General features: G+C 33.8%; 2 protein-coding genes and 1 pseudogene across 2 annotated transcripts; all 3 read right to left on the reverse strand.

Moving 5' to 3' along the window:
- Positions 1–20,527: 20,527 nt before the first annotated feature.
- On the reverse strand, positions 20,528–21,639 carry LOC107640465 (uncharacterized). Its single transcript, XM_088486936.1, has 5 exons — positions 21,524–21,639; positions 21,304–21,424; positions 21,022–21,201; positions 20,828–20,908; positions 20,528–20,692 (listed from the first exon to the last, which is right to left on the reverse strand). The coding sequence occupies exons 1-5, from the start codon at positions 21,637–21,639 to the stop codon at positions 20,528–20,530; spliced, it is 663 nt and encodes a 220-aa protein (XP_088343062.1).
- Positions 21,640–23,124: 1,485 nt separating this feature from the next.
- LOC107640464 (uncharacterized) lies at positions 23,125–24,221 on the reverse strand (annotated as a pseudogene).
- A 33-nt stretch (positions 24,222–24,254) lies between these two features.
- LOC148563766 (uncharacterized) lies at positions 24,255–24,779 on the reverse strand. The gene has a single exon (XM_088486937.1). The coding sequence runs from the start codon at positions 24,777–24,779 to the stop codon at positions 24,255–24,257; it is 525 nt and encodes a 174-aa protein (XP_088343063.1).
- Positions 24,780–26,559: the final 1,780 nt, after the last annotated feature.

Consider the following 26,559-nt stretch of genomic DNA (forward strand, 5'->3'; position numbering starts at 1 on the left):
ATGAAGCGGTAGAAGTTGATAACAGCGGTATGGTAAGAGATGTTTTTGGAAATTGATTGTGAGTTGAAGGGGCAGAACTAGTTCAAAATAGAACAACATAAGGAAAAAATGTCTCATAAAAAATTACATGTCTACTAATGATGATATTACTAGTTTTGGTTAAGCACTTATAACATTTTATGGTTACATGCGTAACCGAGAAAAATTGAGTAGTTTTATATGTAAACTTATTATTATTATTATTATTATTATTATTATTATTATTATTATTATTATTATTATTATTATTATTGACACGTCATCTTAAGCGATTTTTTAGTTCTTTTCTATTTCATTTTCTTAGGTTTTAATTTAATCTTTTAATATTTTTTTAATAGAATTTAATAAATAATCAAATATTTGGAGTTAGGATAGTGTTTTTGTGTTTTGTGGGAGTTTTCGGCTAAAAACTAGCAAGAATCAAAAGCTTTTTCATAAGAAAAACATAAAGACAGAAAAAGTGTGGGATAAAAAAGAGAAAATGTGCCATAAGGAACAAGGAAATGGAGCACGCTTGGCAGACCAACTCCCATGCCTAGCGGACAACATGCACGCCTGGCAGATGGGCTCCACGTTCCGCGGATGATCCCCATGCCCGGCAGCCTTCTCCCACGCCCAGCGGACTCCCATGCAGCTTCATCTATGTCCGGCGGTCTATGCTCCACGCTCGGTGTATGTGTGCGTCCTTGAAGATGTTTTTGGGTTTTTTGCTCAATTGTCTCTAATACAAGCCCAACTTAAAGCTAATTACAACTCTGAGGAAGTAACAATTAAGGCTCAAGCTTAATTATCCACATCATTAGAAGTTTTAATCACATCCAAAATATTGAAGACTCCAGAAGATTATTTCTTAATTCTTTCTAGAAATATAAGAGATTTAGTTCTTAGGATTTGATTTGAATTATTATTTTGAATTTGAAATTGAAGTTAGTAAGTAGTTATCTTATCTTTCTCTCCGAGAGATAAGATTAGGATAGTTTGAATTTGAATTTTAGAATTTGGGATATAAATAAGTGAACTTAGTTTACAGAGTGGGACATTCCACTCAGCATAGTTTTCTTGTTTTTCTTTCACTTTTCTATGGGTAACTAATTCTCTGTCAAAGGGTTAGTGTAAAATCCACAAAATTAGTAAATAATTGGATAATAAATTAATTATTAATTATAAAAATTAAAAAAAATAAAATTTTATAATTTAAAGAGATAGAGCTAATTAAAATAAGAATTTTGACACTAATTTTAAAGAATTTGGCATAAAATTGAGTCGAACGGGTCAAACCGTACGAACCGGATCCGTATTACCATTGATTAAGTGAAAGGCAACAACCCTTCTTCCATTCCCTCATTATGTTTCACACCGGAAACTTGAGGAGAGGAAGAACACCATTAACAAACCCTTGTTCTTCATTCAATTTGACATATCTCCCAATCTGGAACTTCGATTGACGAACCGTCAACGACTACGCGTTTATCTTGGAATTCTTTACAAAACCCAGTAAGTAATTTGGTAAGGAGGTTACCTTTTCAGATTCGAATTTTCTCTCCCCAATTTCGAAAATTCCATATGTGGGTGTTGAGATTTTTTATTCTTTGATATTATAGGCTTGAATTAAGTTGAGAAAATTATTGGGCTTTGCTCCATTGATGCTTGAGAAAGGTAAGAATCCCCAAATCCTTGTGAAATCTGTGATTAAGAAGAATCTATATTGATTTAGTGATGATTATTTGTATTAGATTAAGTTGTAGGTTGTTTTGGGGCATGTTAGTGGTCATTGGTGGTGTTGGAGACTTGACGTTGGACTTTGGGGAGCTGGAGATCCATTTGGTGTGACTTTGAAAGCTTGGGTCTTAGCAGAATGGTGCTAATCATAGTGTTTCGGGTTTAGCGAAGAATCGGACAAGGTATAGTTTTGGTTTCTCGTAACTGAAATGTAATGTCTTGTGAAAACATAGACTAGGTAACCATAAAATAGGTTGAAGCATGTATGTATGATTAGTGGTTAGTGACCTTAAAGTAAATGTTGAGTTATCTTGAACTTGGGTGAGGAATGATGGTATTCATGATTTGTATTGCATGATTTTTATTGTTGGGATTGGAAGATGTGAATGATGAGAACTAGCCTTGACTGTGTGTTGAACAATGATAATTATGATGTTTTGATAATAATAATGATGGTGATGTATGTTGGACTTGGATATGATAATGGTGATGTATTTTGTAATATATTGTGTTGAATTGAATGTGGATTGGCTAAGTGGTTGTCATTTGTTATGAGAAAGTTGATGGTGTTGATGATGTATGCGTGCGTGCGTGCGTGCGTGCGAGTTGTTGGTATGGATTATATTATTGTTGAGAAGGAATTATTGTGTGGAAGTGACCATACTTGTAAAATTGGTGCAATTGGTATATTGAGTAATGTTGGGGCTTGGGTTGATGTGGTTTGGTAAGTTTTAAAAGGAATGGAATTGAAGTGTTGTGAAAATTGAGGTTTAGAAATCTTGTGAAAATTTTGTGAAAAGTTAATTTTTGACCGAATTTCGGTAAGCCATAACTCAGCTTCCGAACCCCCAAATTGTTTTAAACTTATTTCATATGAAAATTGGGTTCGTGAAGTTTACACCGTTTGAAGAACGGATGAAAAATATTTTAAAATGAAAAAGTTATGTGCGTCGGAAGTTCGGCATGTAAAATTAAAATTTTGCAGACTTAGCCATTTTTGACTAATCTGATGTGCATGCGTATGCAAACCCCTCCATACGCGGATGGGAGTTTCTGTTCGGCATGCATGCGTACGCGGATGAGGCAATGCGTACGCGTGATGGGCAAATTTCACTCCCACGCATACGCGTGACCTTTTAAAATATAATTTTGAACCTCTAAACCTCTATTTTCACTCTTTTAGCCTCTAAACCTCAATTTTATGGTGAATGGTGAGTAGAAGGTAAAGATGAGTAGTAACTTGGAGATGAAAAAAGTTGGAAAAGTGGAGAAGTATGAATGAGAAGTGTGTAAATGTGATATGTATATGAAGAATCTGGCCTTAGTGAATGACTTTGAATGATTATGAATGGATATGAATGAATAATGTATAATGTATAATGATTTGAAAACAAAATTATTTGTGATTGACCTGGTAAAGTTCGTGGTGGTTTACCGCTTGTCCAGTGTCGAGAAGTATGTGGGGTTCATGGTGGTGTACCGCCCACATGTTTTTAAAAGAGACTGGTGTGGGATTTGTGGTGGGGTACCACCCACATGTTTTCAAAAATGAATGTTTTGTAGGGTTCGTGGTGGTTTACTGCCCACATGTGTGTATTGTTTTTCTAATTGAAAATCTTGCGAGCTTCGTGGTGGTGTACTGCTTGCAATGGTGGGGTTCGTGGGGTGTACTGCTCACCGATTTTCAAGAGGACGATATCCAGGTTAGCTACGGGATGTGTCAGGTTTTGGCCAAGTAACCGACACGTGAGCTCACAGCCAGTAGGAAAGGCATGCATCATATGTATTTATGTGACTTGTTTGGTTTTGCATTATGGTTTGCTTACTTGAATATCTATGCTTATTTGCTATATTTGAATATCTACTTGTGCTTGCTTTGTCTGCTTTGTTTGTCTGTGCATCAGTATTTTGGAGGATTAGAGAAAGGGATGATGAGCTTAGGGGTTAAGTTAGGATTTGAGATGGAACCAAGAAGCCTTAGATACCTCACCCTGTTTATGGTTTAAAATTGAATCTATTGTCGGAAGTTCTAGGATCGCCTTCGGCTTTCCCGGGATCTTATATGTTAGTTATGTGGGCACCGTTACCATGCTGAGAACCTCCGGTTCTCATTCCATACATATTTTGTGGTTTTTAGATGCAGGATGTGAGGCTCCTCGCTGAGGCATGCTGGAAGCTTCTGATAGCAGAGATCCTTGTCTTTGGGGCTTTATTTTGGATATATGTATATATGTAGATACTTTTATCTCTACTGCTTATGTATTTAATGTATTAACTTCCTCTTAGAGGTTACTTTGGAGAAATAGGTTCTGTAACTCTGTATTTGGGTTTATTTTGGGTTCTCGTATATATATGTTATATACTTATGTGCTCAAGCCGGTTTATCTTCGCGACCTGAGTCCTGAGCTTTGATATTTGTACCTTGGAACTCCCTTTCGGTTATATCTATGTTAGCTCCTCTTATCTTTTTCCATTTATTGTTTACGTGTCGTGAGTGTTGCGCTTTTCGTTTTACCGTTTTCGATTTTAACTTTTCTTCAAAGGATCCTAGAATAAATCTTCTTCAATTATATTTTATATATAAGTTTTTATTTTTAGAAGTCGTAGCGCCTCGTTACCTCTATTTTACATCCTAGGTGTAAAGTTTTGTGTGGTAGGGTGTTACAAAAAGGAGCTCTGTTTATGTTTTCTATGAGTTATTAATCTATATTTATTTTATTTTGAAGTCTTACATTAAAGTCTCACCATCATTATCTTCTTTAAAATTAGAATTCAAGTTCTCTGTCCGTAAGCATTCAAGCATTCAAGTTCTAAAGTCCTCAATCTTGCCTTCTTCAAATAAGGTTTTTTTAATCTAATTAGGTATTTAATCTGATATTTTCTTACTCAATCCTTTAGTCCTTGTCGGAACGATATCCACTCATCGTGGTATTACTTGAGCGATCCGGTGCACTTGCCGGTGTCCGTGAGCTTCAATTTTTGCTCTTCAAATTTTTGGCACCGTTGCCAGGGATTAATTGAGAATGACAACATAAACGTCTGTTTAAATTTTTACTTTGATCTTTATTTACTGTGTTTCTTTTGTTTCACGTTCTTTTTCTTCTATACTTTCATTTTCTTTTTATTTTTTTTTCTTTTATTTTACGTTCCTTTTTCTTTGCTTTTTTTTTCTTTTCCTTTCTTTTAGGTTCTTTTTACGTTCTTTTAGTTTTTTTATTTTATTTAAATTTTTTTTGCATCTTTATTCTTCTTTATACCGCAAGGTAAGTTTGATTTTGTTTTCATTGCACATGCAAGGAGAGGAAGAAAAAAAAAAGGATGGCTGATAATAAAAATATAATCTGATTAAGGAAGAACCTCGCTTCTTTTTCTGAAAAGGAGAGTGAATCATTCTTTGAAGCATGAGAGAGGTATAAAAAACTGTTCAAAGGATGCTCACATCATGCCCTATCCGATTGGATGATAATCTACTTCTTTTATGATAGGGTATCTCAAACCTCAAGAACGATAATTGATTCATTAGTAAGAGGTTCATTAATAAAAAGGACATCTGAAGAGGTATTAGTAGCAATAGCAATTACAACAAACAATTTGAGGAAGGAAAGCCACAAAGAGCTGACTAAGACACACAACACTGGGGGGTGCTATGAAACAATTTGAACCAATCTAGAAGATCAACGTCAAGCTAGTGATGATAAAGAAAGGAGGCAACCCAACTATAGTTAGTTTTTCTTTTTCGTTCTTTTTTCGCTCTTTTTGTTTAGGATGTCTTAGTCATCACCATCATCTTCTTCTTCTTCCTCTTCCTCCTCTGTTGCATATATATTTACCCTCTTTTGATTTACGTCAAAATTTTTTTTTTTGGGTTATATGCCAAACGGCCATGCTCACATGAATTAGGAAAGCTCCTAGGGGAACATGCATGCAAAGACACCCGACGTCCTCAACTGATGCCGGGCATTTTCAAATCAAATACCCCTCATATAAAATCACAATGATTATGGTTTTATCTTATTCTTTTTCTTTTCATGCACATATGCTTTTATCCATGATTTACACTCATTATTCTGTCAATTTTTAAGTTTAATATAAATATCTAAGTTTGGTATAAACCTTTAAGTTTGATGTTAGTAACACCATGGATCATAAAGAACTGGCACAAGAAGTAGTAGTGCTGATAATTGAATAAACTTGGGTAAGATCAAGAATAAGATGAATCCTCTCTAATGGTGGTCAGTTATTTCTTTCCTTTTGTTTTTGTTTTTTTTCCTTCTGCTTTTAAGTTTTCTTTATATTTGTTTTGTTTTCTCTTCTGTTTATTTTTTTCTTGGCATGCATTGCATAATCTATCTTTTTTTGCTTATTCTATTTATCTCTTCTCTAAAAACTTAAAATTTGAATGCTTGTTCCTTCAATAACTACTTTTATGGAGGATATCTTAATGAAAGGATTGAATTGAATAATTCAAAAGCAAACAATAGAGGTGTTTAAATATATATGGTCACATTTGAAGAAATCTGAAATGCTTGAATCTTGAGAAAATGGAAAAAGAATATTCAAGAATGGAGATTTAAAGAAGTATTATGAGAATTCAATCATCATCAATTACTTGAAGCAATTTCAAAAAAAAGTGTGGAAAGATCAAAGAAATAAAAAGTTCCAAGGCTCTGAGCACCAATGATTAGGGTCCAGTTATGTGCCTGTGATGTTTCTGTTTTAAGGATAGACTTGGGCTAGTAAATTCGAGAGGCACCTTATCACGCGATAACTTGGGCCAACTGAAACGGGATTATCGATTGAAAGTTTGCTTAAAGAGTTGCTTTAAGACAAAAGATTAATAAGTCCAAAGAGGCTCTGGGCATCAACGTTTGGATCAAAACCCTAATTATGTGCTTGTGGTGTGACTGTGTCAAGGAGAGGCTTAGATAATTGGATCCAAGGGGTGCTTCATCATTTAGTAACTTAGGCCAACTGGCCCGAAATTATTGATTGAAAGTCTGTTAAGAACTGTCTTGTGACAAAATACTAATAGTTAAAAGCTCGCAAAGATCTTTCTCCCAACCCAAATAAGTAAATTGCCTTCAATTCATACAAATTCAAAGGATTCTCATAATATAATTTGAATTTTAGTTTTGAAAATTCCTAAATTCTAAGTATGCAAGATTTATGAAGGATAAGAGAAGCTGAATGTAACCACAAGAATTATCCTAAATTCCGCTTTTGTTTTCAATCTTAAAAGCTTTTCAAATCTTTTTCATTAAGCTAAACTCCGCTTATCTTTCTTTTTTGCTTGAGGACAAGTAAAGTTTTAAGTTTGGTGTTGTGATGATGACACGCCATCTTAAGAGATTTTTTAGTTCTTTTTTTTATTTCATTTTCTTAGGTTTTAATCAAATTTCTTAATGTTTTCTAATATAATTTAATAAATAATCAAATATTTGGAGTTGGGATTGTGTTTTTGTATTTTTAGGAGTTTTTGGCTAAAAACTAGCAAGAAGCAAAGCTTTTCCATACGGAAAACATAAAGATAGAAAAATCGTGGCGTAAGGAAGAGAAAGCGTTCCTTAAGGAACAAGTAAATGGAGCACGCTTGGTGGACCAACTCCCATGCCTAATGGACAACATGTACGCTTGGCGGATGGGCTCCATGCCCGGCGGATGATCCCAACTCCCGCGAATGATCCCCACACCCAGCGGTTTTATCCCACGCCTGGCGGAATACCATGTAGCTGCATCCATGCTCCGCAGTTTATGCTCTATGCCCGATGTACGTGTGCATCTTGGAAGGTATTTTTGTGCTTTTTGCCCTATGTCTAATACAAGCCCAACTTGAAGCTAATTACAACTCTCAGAAAGCAACAATTAAGACCTAAGCTTAATTATCCACATCATTAGAAGCCTTAATCACATCTAAAATATTGAAGACTTTAGAAGATTAGTTATTAATTCTTTTTAGAAACATAAGAGATTTGGTTGTTAGGATTTTATTTGAATTATTGTTTTGAATTTGAAATTGAAGTCAGTAAGTAGTTATCTTATCTTTCTCTCTGAGAGATAAGATTATGATAGTTTGAATTTAAATTCTAGAATTTAGGATATAAATAAGTAAACTTAGTTCACAGAATGAGACATTCCGTTCCTCAGCATAGTTTTTTTCTTTTTTTTTTCTTTCACTTTTCCATTGCTAACTAATCCTCTACAAAAGGGTTAAGAGATCTGTTTATATTTTCTATAGATTATTAATCTACATTTATTTTATTTTGAAGTCTTGCATTGATCTATTTCCTGATTGAATTATTCGTTCTTAATTCATTCAGATTAGTGGTATTGGAAGGCATGCTAATCCCTTTTGAATTCTTTTATTATAATTGGAAATTTTGATATTTGAATTAAAACTTGAAAACTCTTTCACAATACGCTTTGAATTCAGCTTGGAATAGTAGTTCAATTATTGTACGACACATACATGATTTTCAATCACTCTAATTTTAAATAAGTGACATATAATTTGGATTAGAATGAAAATTGTATTTTTCTTCTAAAGAATTAACTTGATAGGACTAGCTTGAATATGTGATATATAATTTCGATCTAAGAACTACTTTTAAATCTTATTAGAAAACTAAATCAGTTTTTGTACTTATCCTCTTGATTAATTAATTGACAACTAATTAATGCTTGAGAACTGAGGAACTAAATAATTGGAAAGCAGTTACTAAAGATTTTTCGTAAAGGATCTTTGCAAACTTCATTCAAGATAAGTAAACAAGGTTTGATTTCTCTAAAAGCATAAACATCTCCAAAGCCTTTGACTCTCACCATCATTGTCTTCTTTAAAATCAACATTCAAGGTTTTTGTTCGTAAATATTCAAGCATTCAAGTTCTAAAGCTCTTAATCTTACCCTCTTCAAATCTGGTTCTTTTAATCTAATTAGGTATTTAATATGATATTTGTTTGCTCAATCCTTTAATCCTCGTAGAAATAATATCCACTTACCGAGGTATTAATTGAATAATCTGATACACTTGCCTGTATCCATGAGCTTCAATTTTTATTCATCAAATAACATGCATAACCAAATGTTTTCAAGAAAGAGTATCAGAAGGATGCTAATGCAAAAATTCAAAAAGATATCTACAATCAGTGTTTGATGATGGGAGACAATTAATGATATATTGAAGACAAGAAAGCTTCATCCCGATGGAGAAAAGGGATATATGATCGTGCTAACATGGCTAGTGCTACTTCTACTATGTGCTTATGCTTCCTCTCCACTTTACCATTTTGTTGGTGAATATGGGAAAATGAAAATCTATGAGAGATGTCTTGTAATACAAGAAAAGTAAAAAAATACATTGATAAATATTCTTTTCTATAATCAGATTGGAGGGACTTTATTTTATAGCCAGTATAGTTTTCAATTTGATTTTTATATTGCATGTATTCCTAGTAAAAGTTTCTAACAATGAAACATAATACCTAAATCCATGGTAAGACAGATTTGGGATAGGACCTCATACATCTATATAAATTATTTCAAGTGGTGCATTGAATTGAAAACTATTAAGATTAAAGGGTAAAGCATGCATCTTGTCCATACAAAAAAAATTCACACACTTTGTTATTGATAGAAGAATTTGAAATAGGAATATTACATGAAGAGAAAACCTTCTTGACAAGATAGAAGTGGGATGTCCTAACCTATTATGCTAAAGAGAAAAAGAAGAGTATCTGGTAGTAAAAGGTTGTTGGTATAGCATAATTAAGTTTGTTATTAAAAAAAGAATAAACATTATAAGGCTCAGATTCAGATGAATTAGATGAAGCAATAGCCACCCTTTCAAACTTATAGATTCCATTTTTAAGTGCTCTTCGAAGGAGAATTATTTGAGTTGCATGAGAAATAAAAAAAATATTTATTAGCATGGAATTAAAAATAACAATTATTGACCTCATCGAATTTTTGCACACTTATCGAATTCCGAGACATATAAGGTGCATGGATAACATTACGTATTAAAAATTTCTTGTTAATATCAAGAGAAATTAAATATTTTTGGCCAACATGAGTAGTATGTGTCTAAGAGAACATGATAATGCTTGAGAATTCAGAACCTGTAAGAAGATTGGATTGATCTGGAATGATGTGGTGTGAAGCGCCTATGTCAAGGAACTAAGAACTATCTGTCATATTGGTTGTAGATGTGAGATAAGTTTGTGGATTGTGATACATTGATGGTGGTGGGACTGATAAATTCTGAGCTAGTGTAGAAGGTACTGAAACAAAGGATTGTTGCTAAATTTGTTGATTGAACCGATGAAAGCATGTGAGGACAGAATGTTCAAAATTGACAAACTTGGAATTGGATTTTTGATAATGATGAATTTTTAAATCTTTCACCTTTACTATAGCCACGTCCGGCTTTACGTCCTCTTATACCAAAGAAACGTCATCCTAAATTTCATCCATTATTATAAGAAGCTTGAGTAAAGTTTGACTTAATCAAATATTGTTCAGTTTTCTTGAAGCGCTCTATCATGTGTTCATATATAGGAAGAAGTGACTCAACCTCAGCCAAAGTGATGCTCTCAGCTTTTCCCATCATAGATGAGAGAAACAATGCATATTCCTCTCAATCCTTGTGAAATTGCTTTAATGTGATCGTCATTAGAGAGAATATAACTAATTAAGGATAATGCATCTACAATCTTTTGAATATTGGTAAGATATTTGAGTAGTGGAGCCACTTTTTTTTTTATAGATCAGATGAGTTGTGCCTTGAGTTGAGTAATCTAAATTTTGAAAACTTCTCCCAAACTTCCTAAGCGACCTTACAATCTAGCATCTTGTTCTTGAAAGACGAAACCATGGAAGTGAGTAACCATGTCATTAAGTAATGATCATGCAATTTTTCACTCCTTGTATTTAGCTGTTTCAATGCTTGCATCTCCCTCAGCATCAATACCGTATTGTGGAAGAATCTTGCTCTTGTAAGGATATGATCTTCTAGACCATTAGTTCCAATGATGTGAAGGGCCAATTGCTCCTGAAAGAGAAAAGTATTCTTGTTAGTTTTATCAAGGATAAGAAAAGAAAGAAAATTATTGGTGTTGCCTGTAATGGACTAGTTAAAGCAGGCACATCGCCACATCACTAGTTACTAACTAGCGATGATTTCATTTTCGAGTCACTACGGTTAGGAATTTGGAGTTTTGATTTTCGTGGTTCACTCATTTTGACGAGCTGGATTTGAATCCTGAGAGAACAAAAATAATAATATAATATTATTATATTATTATTTTACCCGCTATAGTTGAATTAGAGATAATCACGTTATTAGTGTCATTTATACTAGTAGCTCATTTATTTATTCTAGGAATATAATTACTGTGATCTAATATATATAGTTTTAGTAATCATCTCCTTAAAGATATTTTAATAATTAGCATAGGTGAATAATCACCTAGGCATTCAGCCCCTCCCTCTAACATTGTCACCTCTTGTTTGCATCCGTTATTTGTGATTAGCCTTCAAGAGTAACTTTCACTTTCTTTCTTTTTACGCATGTAATAATACGGAGAGGGAATATGAAAGAGAGAAAAGTAAAACCTCCATATTCAGCAAACTTTTGAGGCTTGGTCATTTAAATAAAAACTTCAATGAAGATTTTAAAACCGATTAAAGTGTTCTTTTCTTTCTTCTCTTTTCAACCGTACTAGTTTTGGCAAGGTGAGAATTTTTCTCTTGAACTTATGATTCGCTTATTCGCATACGAACGCAACCTCGCACGAGCGCAGGATAGCCAACCTGAACTGAATGCCCGCGCCGCATGGGAGACTCATGTACGCGAGTTATGCAAAGTTGGCAAAAATCTTGAATGCTGCAAAATTTCAGCTTTATACATCAAACTTTCGACGCGCATAACTTTGTCGTTTTAAAACATTTTTCACCAGTTCTTCGAATGACATATACTTCACAAACCAAATTTTCATTTAAAATAAATTTTAGAAAAATCGAGGGTTCGGAAGCCGAGTTATGGCTTACCGAAACTCGGTCAAAATTTAACTTTTCCCAAAAAAATTCACAAAGATTTCTAAACCTCAATCTTTACAACAATTCAATTTCAACCCTTTTTAAAACTTACCAAACCATATCAAACCAAGTCCAAACACTCCTCAACACACCAATTTTACATATATAATCACTCCCACACAATAATTTATTTCTAACAACAACATAATTCATATCAACAACTCATACATATATATAACTCCCTCATGCCAAATAACAACCAACTCAACCATTCCCATTCAATTCAACATAATATACTTCATCATCATTTTTCAACCTCATATACAAGATTTAACACATCATTCATAATAGCATCAATCCCCACATCAAAATTGCTAACTAACATACATATTAACTAATCTCAATCATTCACATGATCAATAATTTAAATCTTATCTTACGGTCAATTAACCTACGTTTTCACAATACAGTATATTTTAGTTACGAGAAACCGAAGCATACCCTGGCTGATTCTTCCCTAATGCTCGGAACACCACAAATTATCGTTGTTTCGCAAATACCCAAAGCTCCAATCCTCTTTCAAATAGAAATTCATCAACAATTGTCCGATCTCAAGCTGTTAACACCGCCAATTGACCACCAATTCCATTAATTTGCCTCCATAACATATATATTAATCTAATATAACATATACATTACTAAATCAACACCCCATTTTCTATATGAATAATTTCACAAGGGTTAGAGGTTTTTCACCTTACCAACGGAAGCTAGGGATAGAACCCAGCAAATCCACAAAGCTAATTTTCTCATAAATACCAAAATTTAACAAATTCTCAACACCAAAGCTCAATAAATTTTGAAAATGAGATGAGAAGATCTGAGTGAGAAAAATCAAGTGTCTTACCAAATTATTTAGTGGGTTTTATAGAGGATTTTGATATGAATGCGTGGCTACTGACGACCCGTCAATCAGAGCTCCGGATAAAAAGTTATGAGGAATTGAAATTGGAGCCAAAGGTTTGTGATTTGAAGTTCAGTGTGTTTCTTTGGCTTGGAGAGGAAGAAGAGTTGTAGCTCTTATTAATTGTGGGCTTGGGTTGGGCTCTGGGCCCATTTTGACTCGGTTCAACTGATTTGGCCCGTTCGGCTCAATTTTGGGCTAAATTCTTTAAAATTAGTGTCAAAATTCTTATTTTAATTAGCTCTACCTCATTAAACTATAAAATTTTATTTTCTAATTTTTTTGAATTAATAATTAATTTATTCACTAATTATTTACTAATTTCTCAAGTTTTACAGCTTATAGAAACCGGTGAATGTTGTTTCAGCCTTTGGATTGAATATAAGGATGGGGACGCCATGGATTGGAGTTGATTTTCTAGACATACTCAGCCTGACAAGCTGTTCTTGTAAGGTGTGATCGCTTACAGAGGTATGACGTGAATACTCAGCCAGAAAGTTGTTCCTGTAAGAGAGTTGCTTACAGAGTTATTGCCAACGTGCCTAATTTGGTTTTGCTCTCGAAAAATCTTACCCGAACCAGCTGCTGAATTACGCTGGGAGCGGGTAGAAACTGACACATGAACTCATGACCTACATTACGACTAGACATGCATCATACTTGTTTGTCGCATATTTGCCTGTTATACTTTTTGTATTTGTGTGTGTTTACTTGTTTTTACTTCCTGTATTTCCTATTTGTTTACTATTACTCTGTGTTTTATGTTATCTGTTGTTCTTGTATCTTATGATCAAGCACTATCGACTAGTAATTATACAGAAATAATGAATTTAAATAACAACTTCGACCTTACTAAGAACCCCAAGTTCTTACCCCTTTTCACCCCCTTCAGATGGAGACAAGAGTAATGTTCTATGAGATTGACTCTTTCTTTATCTACGAGGATCCGACATTTGGGAGTTACTATTTTTTAGGCGCGAAGCCTCGTGACATTTGTAGGTGGCGCACTTATAGGCATTTGTAGCTACGTTTAAGAAGGACCCAAAAGTGAAAAAGTTGTTTTTGTTTCTCTTGTTTCTTCTGGTGGAGAAGAAAAAGTAAGAATTGCAAGATAAAGAGGAAGAATAAGAAGTAATGACGTTGTTTTAGTGAAGGGGCTATTTGTTTTAGGTTAATGTTTGATGATGGTATTATTGGTTCGAATTCAATGGTCGAATGACATATTTTCAGCTAACATGCCACGTAGGATTCTACTATTAAGAGATTAGAAATGTCTAATTACCCTATGAAGTTGATCATTAGAAACCAGATTGTTATTTTTAATTGTGATGAAGTAGGTAATCCTTTCATAAAATAGACAGAGATTGTGGGTGCGATTTTACTCTTCATTTTAAGAAAAAATGTAGTGGTTGTTCTTATTAGTTTAATATCTTTATTTAAATTGTACAATAAATATATAGAGAAGGAAATTATTTTATTATTAGATACTTGACAAGTGTTATTCCCTTTTATATGAGAAAGAAAGAATATAACCAGAGTTAAATTAAAATAATAGAACTCACATATGATGTAAATTATAAAATTAATGATCAATAAATTCTTACTTTTTTATTTTACTAATTTTTTTATTTTAGAAAATTCTTTATTCATGACACCTAATTCTAGAATTTTTTTATTTAAATAAATAAAATAAAAGTAATAATTACCGAAATAAATAATTTAAAAATATTTACCGATTTGCGTTTCCTTTTCATATCTCGTTTACAGTATAAATGAAATACATGGAGTAGAATCCCACAAGCTATAAAAGGATGTGTAACCCTTTGTATTCTTCACAAATTTTTTCTATTCTTTCTGTGTCTCATATTTCTCACAAATACAAGGCATTAATGGCCAGTAATAGTCCATACATAGTTGTGTTTGTTTATCCCAACTGTCGTATGAGAAACGGCGACAACGGGGTGACATTTGAGTGTGAGGATCCGACATTGTTTCGCACTCAGCGTGTGGAGACGTTGTCCAATTTGAGGAGTTTGATATTGAGCAAGTTCGGTGGTACAGAAGCGAGGGAAATCGGAAGGGTGGTGTATAGGTTACTGGCACCCATGGGTAACGGAGTCTTCCGGTTTTGACAATTCCGACTTCTAGGGGACGAGCATGTCCGACTGATGTTCGACATCCATGGGAGGATTATGGTGGAGCAAGTAATGGAGCTTTCTGCGATGGGACACAGTGGTGGTGGTCCTTCCGTACACTCGACCTACTTGTAAGACGACCGACCCCTCGCACCACCGCCTATTCATGTCGCCGTTCCAGTGGATGAGGTAGAAGAGGAAGAGGAGGAGTCGGACGAGGATTACGTGGCGGACAGTGGTGACAGCGATTTGACCAATAGTGGGCATGAGGATGAGTGTGTTTCGGAGACACCTATTCAGACTGTGGCCCGCCAAGTCCTGCCTCCGCCTCTTCCAATACCGGTGCTTTCGGCAGTTCCGTCTCACTATCACAGTCTGGATCTGGACGCCATGCATGAGAGGACTCTATTTCTTGACACGGGTGAAGAGGATTACAACTTAGACGGCGGTGTAGAGTTTCGGGTTGGCCACAAGTTTGGAAGCCGAGGGGCAGTGCTTCAGGGTGTGAAGAACTACAGTATTCGGAGGAGTGCGGAGTACCGGGTGATCGAATCGGACCGGTTAAAGTACCATGTGCGGTGCCGTCAAGCTGAGAATGGGTGTCAATGGAGCCTCCGTGTGGCCCTTCGGCAGAACCTCGGATACTAGTAAGCTTAAGTTTACTTGTGCTTTTCATTACTTCTATACGATATACTGAGTAGGTGTACGACATGGTTGAAGCAATCCTGTATTGTTGTGTTCAGGGAGGTTCGGAGGGTGGGTGGAGTGCACAATTGTCTAGCACCCATCATGTCTCAAGACCATTGTCAGTTAGACAGCAGTCTGATCTGCAGGATCATCTTGTCGTTGATTTAGTCCAACCCCTCTGTAAGCATTCCGATTTTGCAAGGTGCGGTCCAAGTAAGCTATCACTTCAAACCATCCTACAGAAACGTGTGGATGGCCAAGCAGAAGGCAATTGCACAAATCTATGGGGATTGAAAAGAGTCGTACAATAAGGTTCCGAAGTTGCTTTAGGCACTGCAGATCTATTTTCTTGGTACCATTTGTGACCTACGCGTCAAACTGTTATATGATGGACACCTCCTGGTACATGACTGCAGTATGTTCGACAAGGTATTTTGGTCTTTTCCGTCATGTGTCGAGACTTTCAAGCATTGCAAGCCATTTGTCTCTGTGGATGGTACGCATCTATATGACAGGTACGGTAGTGTGTTGCTTATTGCGGTGGCGCAAGATGGGAATAGCAACATCCTGCCTATTACTTTTGCCATTGTGGAGTCTGAGAGCACCGAGTCATGGTCGTTCTTTCTAACTAATCTGAGATGCCACATCACCCCACAAGACGGCCTGCTGGTTATCTCCGACAGATCTCAGGCTATCAAGGCCGTGCTTAACTCCATGCAAACTGAATAAAAAAATGTGTCCCACGTCAGTTACCATACGCTATGTGACTAACAATCGAAGAAATACCGTATTACAACACAGCAAGTATTTAAAATAATAAAATATTTAATTTCATGACTAACCTCATCGAACCGTAACCGATCGATTGATACCCTCCAGTACAGGACCCTGGCCTGATGCTGATCCCTACTCTGCTGCTGCAATCCAACCAACCTGATAGTAATAGAGATATATACGATTCATTAAGTAACAAACCATACGAATTAACAACTATGTTTAACGCAAAATGAAAAAGTAATATTTGGTTACCTCGTAGCTAGCGGATACTGGTAGACTCCTCTATCTGGTGGACACCACTGAGGAAACCTTTGATAAATCCAACTCATCAAAAGCGGAGTGCAACCGGTGATGTTCGTGACGCCCCACTGTGCTGCCAGACAGAGTGACTGGTAAGTCCAGGCCAGCACAGCAGAGCCCCAAGTTAACGCCCTACACTCTGCAAAGTCCCAGAGGAGCGGTAGCCACCGTACGTGAACCAGGTTGTTAGACTTGTCTGTCAACAGATACCTTTCGATCAGTAACATAATATAGCATCGGGCATACTGTCGGAGGGTCTCAGGATCGTCGGTCGGGGGCATCTAGCGGACACGATCACGCAACCAAACTAGCTTCAGCGTGAACGACTCCTTCCTCTATGCAGCCTACTGTGCTGCCAACGGAGGCCTGGCACCAAGCAGCTGCTCCACCATGGCCCACGTCTCCGTGCCGTACCACCTACCAAAGTCACGAAGGCACCCCCAACGGGGTTCTCGTGTGTGCGTATGCCTAGGTGGTATGCCACATCCTGTAGGGTGATAGTGACCTCACCCCACGGGAGATGAAACGTGTGCGTCTCCGGACGCCTTCGCTCAACGAGTGTCGAAATCAGGGAATTGTCAAATGTGAAGTCCGTGAGGGGCACCGTGTCACTGAATCCGGCCTCAGCCAGATACGGAACGATGGCGTCCGGTGGAGGAAGGGTATGGCTGACTCGTCGGGGCAGTAGAAGGCGAGGCGTATGAGGAATTTAAAAAAAATTTAACTTATAAAGAGATAATAATAAATTTTTGTACTCTACTTAAAAACAAAGTAATACTACTACTTAAGATCATACTATCATGTCTCTACTCTACAGATGTCTCTAAATTACTTATGTCGGTAAGCAAATCCTAATTAAGTCATACCAATCTTACACAAGCAAATATTGTTCTAAATTCATCATACAGTCCAAACCCTAATTAGCATTTTACTCAGTACTTGTCACTACGAGACTACCCTAATAATGTCCACATACTTAGATTAACCGAACAGAACGCAACTAACCTCGAAGTCGGCCGCCCCGGCGTAATGCGACGTCTCGTTTAGTCTGTTGATGTCCCCGTCGTTCCCCGCCTAGCGTGCATTCACCGTATCGGTCTCAAATATGGTTGAAAATGGTAAAAAGAGGGGAGAAATAGTTTGACTAAGTCAAAATGGGGTCCAGGAACAGGCTGTAAACGACTTATACTTATAGGCGTCATTCGGCCTTATCTCGTTTACTCTGTAAATGAGGTAGCCACGTTTGAGCTGACGTGTCATATCTCATTTACAGTGTAAACGAGATACATGCAATTTCATCTCGTTTACAGTGTAAACGAGATATGAAAGAGAAATACAAATCGGTAAATATTTTTTAAATTATTTATTCTAGTAATTATTATATTTATTTTATTTATTTAAAAAAAATCTCCTAATTCTAGGGGTGCCAAATTAAAGAAGCAAGGTCATCCTGTCTTGTGCCACCAAAAACTCAGCTGCCCCGCCAAAATAGAAAGTTTAAAAGTTCTAATCCGCCAAGATATGTTAAAGTACTAGTGTTAAACTCGTGCGATGCATGGGCTTATATTTAAATTTGACATGTTAAATTAAAAATAATATTTTATAATCATAAATTTTTCAAGTTTAGTATAACACTATCATCGTCATTATATAATAAACGTATTAAATATGCTGTTTTATCTTTTTTCAAAGTAAAATGTAAATGGAAAAGTCTGAAGTCTATAATATTCTTGAACCATAAGGAGGGAGACATAAAAAATAAGAACATATATAACTGTAATAATAACATGTCAATTTTATACTAAATTTTATATCAGAAGGCTAATAAAAATTTATCGACAACCTAGTATCTTACTAACTTCATTAGAAAAGTAATTGGCATATGATGTTGTGCTCCCTGTTACACATTTCATCTCAAATATGAAAACAGAGTTATAGATAAATTAGTTATATCTACAGTAAATATTTGTACAAAAGTGTAAATCATAACATGCTATTAAAATGAAAATAATATTATTCTTACCTAAATATTATTAAAAACTTCTTTGAACACGACATTTGTTGTTGATGACTTCGGATTGCCATCTTCATCCAGAATTAAAACCCTGTGGACACTGCGACTCTTAACTCTTGATAAAGCAACATAAAGTTTTCCATGGGTAAACACTGATTTTGGCAAGTAAAGTCCTACATGTGATAATGATTGATCCTAACTCTTGTTAATGGTCATTGCAAAGCATACTGTTAATGAAAATTGTCTCCGTTAGAACTTAAATGGCAATCCTGAATCTAAAGGGATCAAGTTCATTATTGGAATGTACACTTTATCTCCAATATTTCTACCGGTCACTACCGTCGCTCCAATTATGTTGTTGCCAAGTTCGTTAACTATTAATCGTGTCCCGTTGCATAAACCCGAAGTCTGGTCTATGTTTCGCAGTAGCATTACAGTGACTCCTGGCTTCAAAGTCAACTTGTGATTGGGTATTCCCAAACATTTAATGTCATTTAGGAACTTTGGTGTGAACCATTCTTATTGTACATCTTCATCCTCATCAGAACTCAAATACTCCTATACCTTCCCAAAATACTCAAGACGAAATCGTTTACCTTCTCGACACTCTCAAGCGTGGGTGCAAGAATTGCGCTACTCTCAAAATAACAGTAATCTGGCATATTTTGTAACAAATTTGGATATGCAAAGTCTACCAAAATTCATATTCGTATGCTGTTTCAGAACCTTACAAAACAACTACAGATGGGACGAGTTAATAGCTGATGACAATATATCATGTCTACTCCCTTTTGGAATCATCGAAAATATCTGTCTGAAATCACCTCCTATACAACAACCTTACCACCAAATGGTTGATGTGTCTTATGTTGATTGGTAAATGTGACAAGTAAAAAAATTTAAATTTAACAATCGAAACGGTTAAGAAATCACTTAATTAGGAATTAGTATTAGAATTTTAAATTTCAAATTTTTAAATAGAGTTTCCTAATTAGCTAGTACAAATTTTAAAAATTTAAATAAAATTTCCTAATTAAACGCTCGTTGTCCATTAGGAATATAGGAATTTGTTAATTTAAAAATGATTTTTTTAGTTTCATCATAAATAGTATCAATCTTATTATTTGTTGATAAAAATAAATAAAATTAAATACAATCTGAAAATTAATAACCTTATAAATTATGTAAATTTAGAAAAAATATTTAAATTTTTTCAAAATACTAAATTAATTCAATTTTGTCGAAACAATATTAGAAATAGAATTAAGTATAGAGAAATGTCAAATTAAAATTTTCTTTTAAATAGTATAAATAACCTCACATTTTAATAAGATTGGTAATTCTATTTACTTTAATATAATTTTTTGTAATTAGCATATTTGCTTATAAATTATATAAATTTTTTAAAAATATTCTCAAACCCAATTGCTTACTTAAAAATTCAAAAAAAAAAGATATATTTGAATTTAAATTTAAAATTTTAAACATAATACTTTAATTAAAAATTAGAATTAGATTTTTTTTAAATAAATACACATTAAAAATTAATAACTAACTTAATTATATCAACAATAATTCATATGAGAAATTTATAATTTTATGACATTATATACTAAATCAGAAATTAACAAAATATCAACGGTATGAATCGAACTGAAAATAAAACCACAAATAATAACCAAATAACCTCAATTTATATCTAAAAAAATTCTAAATTCTAAACTTAAAAATCGAAAAGAACCAAAAGAAAAATAACAATTCAAGAAAGACAATGTTTCTACCAAAACAAACATATATTTGGTATTATTCTATTAGATAGACTCTAAAAGGGATTCCAAAACATGTGCATCCAAATTCTCAATTTTCATTCTCAATCTTGATCTTCTTGCAAGTTGAGGTATCTCCTTCCACCTCCGAATCTTCCAACTTCGAGGATAGTTGCTTGGCTGGTGTAATAGCATTTTCCAACACTTCAGATTCATCATCGTCCGCAACTTCATTGGAGAATACAAGCAACAAAATCTGCGAAAAATACTACGTTAAATTAAAGACTTCCTTCTCACCTTTGATTTTATCTCAATAATATTTTTTTGAATAAAATTAAGATCTAACATTGAAAAAATAAATAAACAAAAAATTCATTTTTTAAACAAATACATTAGGACCTTCTACTTCCTCCCCTTCAATAATTGAGGATGCCTTTGAAATTGGAAGCAAACCACCGATGTAGTCAACATCCTAAAATTATAATAAATTATTAATTATTATTTATAAATTAGATACTACTAATTACCAAGGAAGCAAAAAATAAATTAATTTTTAATAGAAAGTACATTTATAACTGTACTCACAATTTGAATAGGGTGAGTTTTTTTTAATTTATTTATGAGATCCACATTATCAGTTATCTTCTTAACTTTATAAGAAGGTGAAAAATGTGGATTATCAGATATTTGAACTTCAACGATGAAGAGGTAGATCTTATCAATTAGGTTGAGCAAAAGTGTAGGTGTATCCGATAGATCTCCTTTCTGCAGGGTATCATATAATATATTAATATTAAATAATATAAAAATTACCATTAAAAATATCTTCACTAATGTTTTTAGAAATAAATATTGGTTAGAACTTACCAACAGGAGTGGATCAAGTATCTCTACACAGCTCTTTCCTAAAACTTGTTTTGCCTCCTTGTCAAAGACTACAAAACTTACATAATCAGAGTCATCAATGACACCAAGCTTTATTCGGTACCTGCTTCATAAAAAATAGCATAAAAAAGTATAATATAAACTTATTTAATATCTAATCCAATTGTGATTAGACTTTAAATTAAAAAAATAAATAAATAACCTTAGAGTTATGGATAAAATGAGATAGCCACAACTTGAATATTTGAAAATTTTTGTAAAAGCATAAGTGGATCTGATGTATTCACATTGGTCGTACCACCAGTCTGGAGTATCCATAATATGACTTATGGTACTTAAGACAACACAAACATCATTCTAAAAAAAAAACTTAATGATTTAAATCCCCTGAATTTGGTGAGTTTTTAAATCTAAAAGATATACCTAAATAAATAAGATGAATAAACAAAAATCATCTATGTACAACGAATTTAAATTATTTTTTCTCAATTTTTTTAGAAAAAAAATTACCGTATCTAATTCTTTTAACTACTCAATAATTTTGTCTTGATAAATTTTTAAGAATGCAGCCTCATTTGGAATTCCACTGATGTTACCCCAAGGTTCTTCAAATCTTACAAAGCTAGATGAATAGCAGCCATAACCGTATCACTCATATACGTACAAACAAATTGTCAATTGTAAGATTAATTTCTGCAATTTTGTGAATAGCAGCCATTGAAATAAATAGAAAAATTTTAGATTTTTGATACATGTAAAGAAAGGGATTGATGTACTTTAAATTGTGGTGCTATACATATCTCATAACTTATATTTTTATAGTTGACTCATAACTAAAATTTTTTAAATTTAATTGACTTTAATTTAAATTTGAATTAAACTTGCAGATAAAGTAAATAAATATATTAACAATTTTTTAAATTCTAAATTAACGTAAATATATATAAAAGGACGTATGTAGCTACAATTTTCTAAAAGAATCAACAATATTTTAAAAAATAGTGCTAAAAAATCAACAAATTTTTAAAAAATAGTGTTAAATTTAAAAAATAACAACCTAAGTAAAACAATCTAAAATTTAAAAAACAACAACCTAAATAAAAAAATTTAAAATTTAAAAAATAACAACCTAAGTAAAACAACCTAAACAAATAATTTAAATTTTGAAAATAACAACCTAAGCAAATAATAATTTATAATTTATAAATATAATTCTAAAAATTTCTAGTGACGACACTGAAGCAAATAAACTCTCAGACTCAACGTATGAGTGCTACATCAGCACATGAGCTTCCCATTTGTATTACTACTAGCATTAAACCCGTGTGATGCACGAACTTATATTTAAATTTGACATGTTAAATTAAAAATAATATTTTATAATTATAAATTTTTTTTAGTTTAGTATAACACGATCATCGTCATTATATAATAAACGTACTGAATATGCTGTTTTATCTTTATTCAAAGTAAAAAGCAAATAGAAGAGTTTAAAGTCTATAATATTCTTGAACCATAAGGAGGGAGACATGAAAAAAATAAGAACATATATAACTGTAATAATAGCATGTCAATTTTACACTAAATTTTATATCAAAAGGCTAATAAAAATTTATCGACAACCTAGTATCTTACTAACTTCATTAGAAAAGCAATTGGCATATGATGTTGTGCTCCTTGTTACACATTTCATCTCAAATCTGAAAATAGAGTTATAGATAAATTTGTTATATTTATAGTAAATATTTGTACAAAAGTGTAAATCATAACATGCTATTAAAATAAAAATAATATTATTCTTACCTAAATATTATTAAAAACTTTTTTGAACACGACATTTGTTGTTGATGACTTTGGATTGCCTTCTTCGTCTAGAATTATAACCCTGAGGCCACTGCGACTCTTAACTCTTGACAAAGTAACATAAAGTTGTCCATGGGTGAACACTGACCTTGGCAAGTAAAGTCCTACATGTGATAATGATTGACCCTGACTTTTGTTAATGGTCATTGCAAAGCATACTGTTAATGGAAATTGTCTCTGTTGAAACTTAAATGGCAACCTTGAATTTGAAGGGATCAAGTTCATTCTTGAAATGTACACTTTATCTCCAATATTTCTACCGGTCACTACCGTCGCTCCAATTACGTTGCTGCCAAGTTCGTTAACTATTAATCTTGTCCCGTTGCATAAACCTGAAGTCTGGTCTATGTTTCGCAGTAGCATTACAGCGACTCCTGCCTTCAAAGTCAACTTGTGATTGGGTAGTCCCGAACATTTGATGTCATTTAGGAACTCTGGTGTGAACCACTCTTGCTGTACATCTTCATTCTCATCAGCTTGACATGTTGTGTCAGAACTCAAATACTCCTTTTCCATCCCTGGAAAGATTGTCAAGACAAAATCGTTTACCTTCTCGACACTCTCAAGTGTGGGGGCAAGAATTGCCTTACTCTGAAAATACTTGTAATCTGACATGTTTTGCAACAAATTTGGATATGCAAAGTCTACCAAATGAAAGAGAGGGTCATCAGTAGTTGTAATCAATAGATCATCTGGAATTTCAATTTCTGATTCGTCACCAATAACAGAACCAATATTTCCATTTCCAACATCAAGTATCCAATTAGCAAATCTCTTCATTTCACCTTCATCTTAATCTGAAGAAGACATTAGAAGCCTCATGTTCGTATGCAGTTTCAGAACCTTACAAAACGACCACAGATGGGATGAGTTAATAGCTGATGTCAATGTATCATGTCTACTATCCCTTTCAGAATCATCGAAAGTATCTGTCTGAAATAACCTCCTAGAACAACAACCTTACCACCAAATGGTTGATGTGTCTTATGTTGATTGGTAACTGACATAAGATCTCTGAGCGTCCGATCAAGTGTTTCAAAGCACATTTTATTGAGTATTGGAGCTTCATCTCAAATTATTAAGCTACTTTTGATGAGCAACTCCACCTTTAAACTGCCATGCTTGATATTGCAAGTAGATTTATCAGTAATTGTAATGGGTATTGAAAGTCTAGAATGAGCCGTTCTGCCACCAGGTAGGAGTAAAGACACAATTCTACTGGATGCGATATTTAAAACAATCTTTCCTCTAGAACAAATAGTAGAAGAAATTCCATTGCAAATAAATGTCTTACCACACCCACCGTGCCCATAAAGGAAGTAAAAACCACCAAAGTCTGTAATAACAGCATTGAGTATCTCATCGAATACTAATCTTTGCTCATGAGTCATCTTTTGTTCCGTATATAAGTTTGTATGAGTCAACTCATTTGTGTCATATGCTAACTCCTCCTCTATTAGTTTATTCTGAAAAAGGCGAACATCAGACATCTCAGGACATGGCATTGATTGATAGTCTCTTAAAGATCTCACATTGCTGTTGAGTATCTTCTCAATCTCAATAAGGCAGAGGTTTTTCAATTCGTCATCAGTCATGTTAGTCCTAGCAAAAGCACATGGTGGTTTTATGAAATATTTAATAAGTAATTCCAATATAAAACTATTAATATCTCCTCTCATATAGTATTCCATCAGCTAATAATGTCCAAGTTGCATTCCAAACACGCTCTGGGTTGCTAATGCTATTAGATATCAGTAGCATCGCAAATAATTTTCTCAATTGATGACCAGATGCAAGTTCAGCTACCTCATTAATAGCTGTAATGAATTCCCTATCATCGCACAATAGTCCCATGGAATAGCAAGCATCTTAGAAGCTAGAATATGTAATTCTATTAACTGTCCTAATAGACTCATATGTTGTGCAATCTCTCTGAACAGCTAACAAAATTCTCATATAATAAATATCACATGTACCCGATGGAACATAGTTTAACCTCCCGATATAATACCCTCTTTTGCGTGGATGTCGTTCCCTTGCTTCTCTATCATAAACAAATTGATTTGGAAACTCAGTATATGTCAAAATTTGACCTGATTCAAATTTTTTATTGGCCTCCATCCATGCTAAGAACATCGTACATTTTTCTTCTTCTACTTCCACGATTTTCTCAAGATCATCATCGTCTTTAACGATGATATTTTGCTCTCCAGGCAAATGAAAGGTTAATCTCATCACTAAAGGCCAATCTAATTCGATTTGTGTGCTCTAATGAATCTATAATAACTATATAGCATATACCAAAGATTGTTTTTAATAGACCAATTAAAAAATTAAATGTTTAGTCTTTAAGTAATAAAAGTATATTAACATACGCTGGCTTTGTAACTGGTCGATATTGTTTGATGTTTGTTGAAGTTGTTGTTGACTTGTCTGATGACATGGGCTATCATATGCTCCACGTGTGATACCCGAATTACTAATACTATTAATATTGGCACATTGTTCTTTTTTATCTACAGAGTGTGGATTAGTAGTTGGAGACCTTGATCGATATGGTGTTGGGTTATTACCTAATAAGATAATTCGAGACATTAGTTTTGAACAAATTTTCTGTTAAAGTTTATAATTGAATAAATGGTAGGAAAATAAAAATACATAAAGGGTGTGTGTGGTTCAAGTATTACTTTGTTACAAAGATTCCATTCCCATGGGAATCAAATATACTCAAGGGGAAGGTGGGAATTGAAATGATGGGATTTTGATTCCCTGGAATCAAACTTGTTTAAAAATAGCTTTTCAAACTTTGAACCAAACATAGGCATATGATATTCCCATCTTAAAATTCCTAGGAATTATTTATAATTCTCCCAACCACGCACACACACCAAAATTGAATGCATATTCACATAAGCAAGTTTTAAAAAAATTCATCCAAAAATCAACCTGTATTGATGCTGCTATTTGTAATGTCCGACAACACCGATTCAAAATGCACACTATTGGAACTATCACTCGGATTTTTTGTAATTTTTTTATAAACAAATTTAGTAAAATATTATGAAGACAATATAAACTAATAATTTATTACTTGTCAATAGCTAAATAATGTATAGAAAATATTGTATTTTATGAAATTTTATTTGGCTAAAATATCCATGACCCACCACGCACATTTGCTCCTTCTTCTCTGTTCCTATTCCATCAAAAATTCTAAATCAATCATTATGTTTTGTTATATATTTATATCCATGTAGTTCTCATTTTCTCTCTATTTTTTTTTCAACCATTTCACCAACTATACTATTTGAATTCAACCTCCTCACTCCTCTGCATCTCTACTCAATAAATAAATAACTAAATGGTCAGTTTAAC

The sequence above is a fragment of the Arachis ipaensis genome, chromosome B5, assembly GCF_059453495.1.
Source record: "Arachis ipaensis isolate K30076 ecotype BB chromosome B5, ASM5945349v1, whole genome shotgun sequence".
Taxonomy (NCBI): Eukaryota; Viridiplantae; Streptophyta; class Magnoliopsida; order Fabales; family Fabaceae; genus Arachis; species Arachis ipaensis.

Excerpts from the sequence above, each read along its gene's own strand:
- LOC148563766 (XM_088486937.1), bottom strand. The coding sequence starts at position 24,779 with ATGACTGATGACGAATTGAAAAACCTCTGCCTTATTGAGATTGAGAAG.
- LOC107640465 (XM_088486936.1), bottom strand. The coding sequence starts at position 21,639 with ATGGATACTCCAGACTGGTGGTACGACCAATGTGAATACATCAGATCC. Across the intron at positions 21,202-21,303 it reads TACTTGATCCACTCCTGTTG|AAAGGAGATCTATCGGATAC; the intron begins GTAAGTTCTAAC and ends GATACCCTGCAG. Across the intron at positions 20,909-21,021 it reads AAACTCACCCTATTCAAATT|GATGTTGACTACATCGGTGG; the intron begins GTGAGTACAGTT and ends TTATAATTTTAG.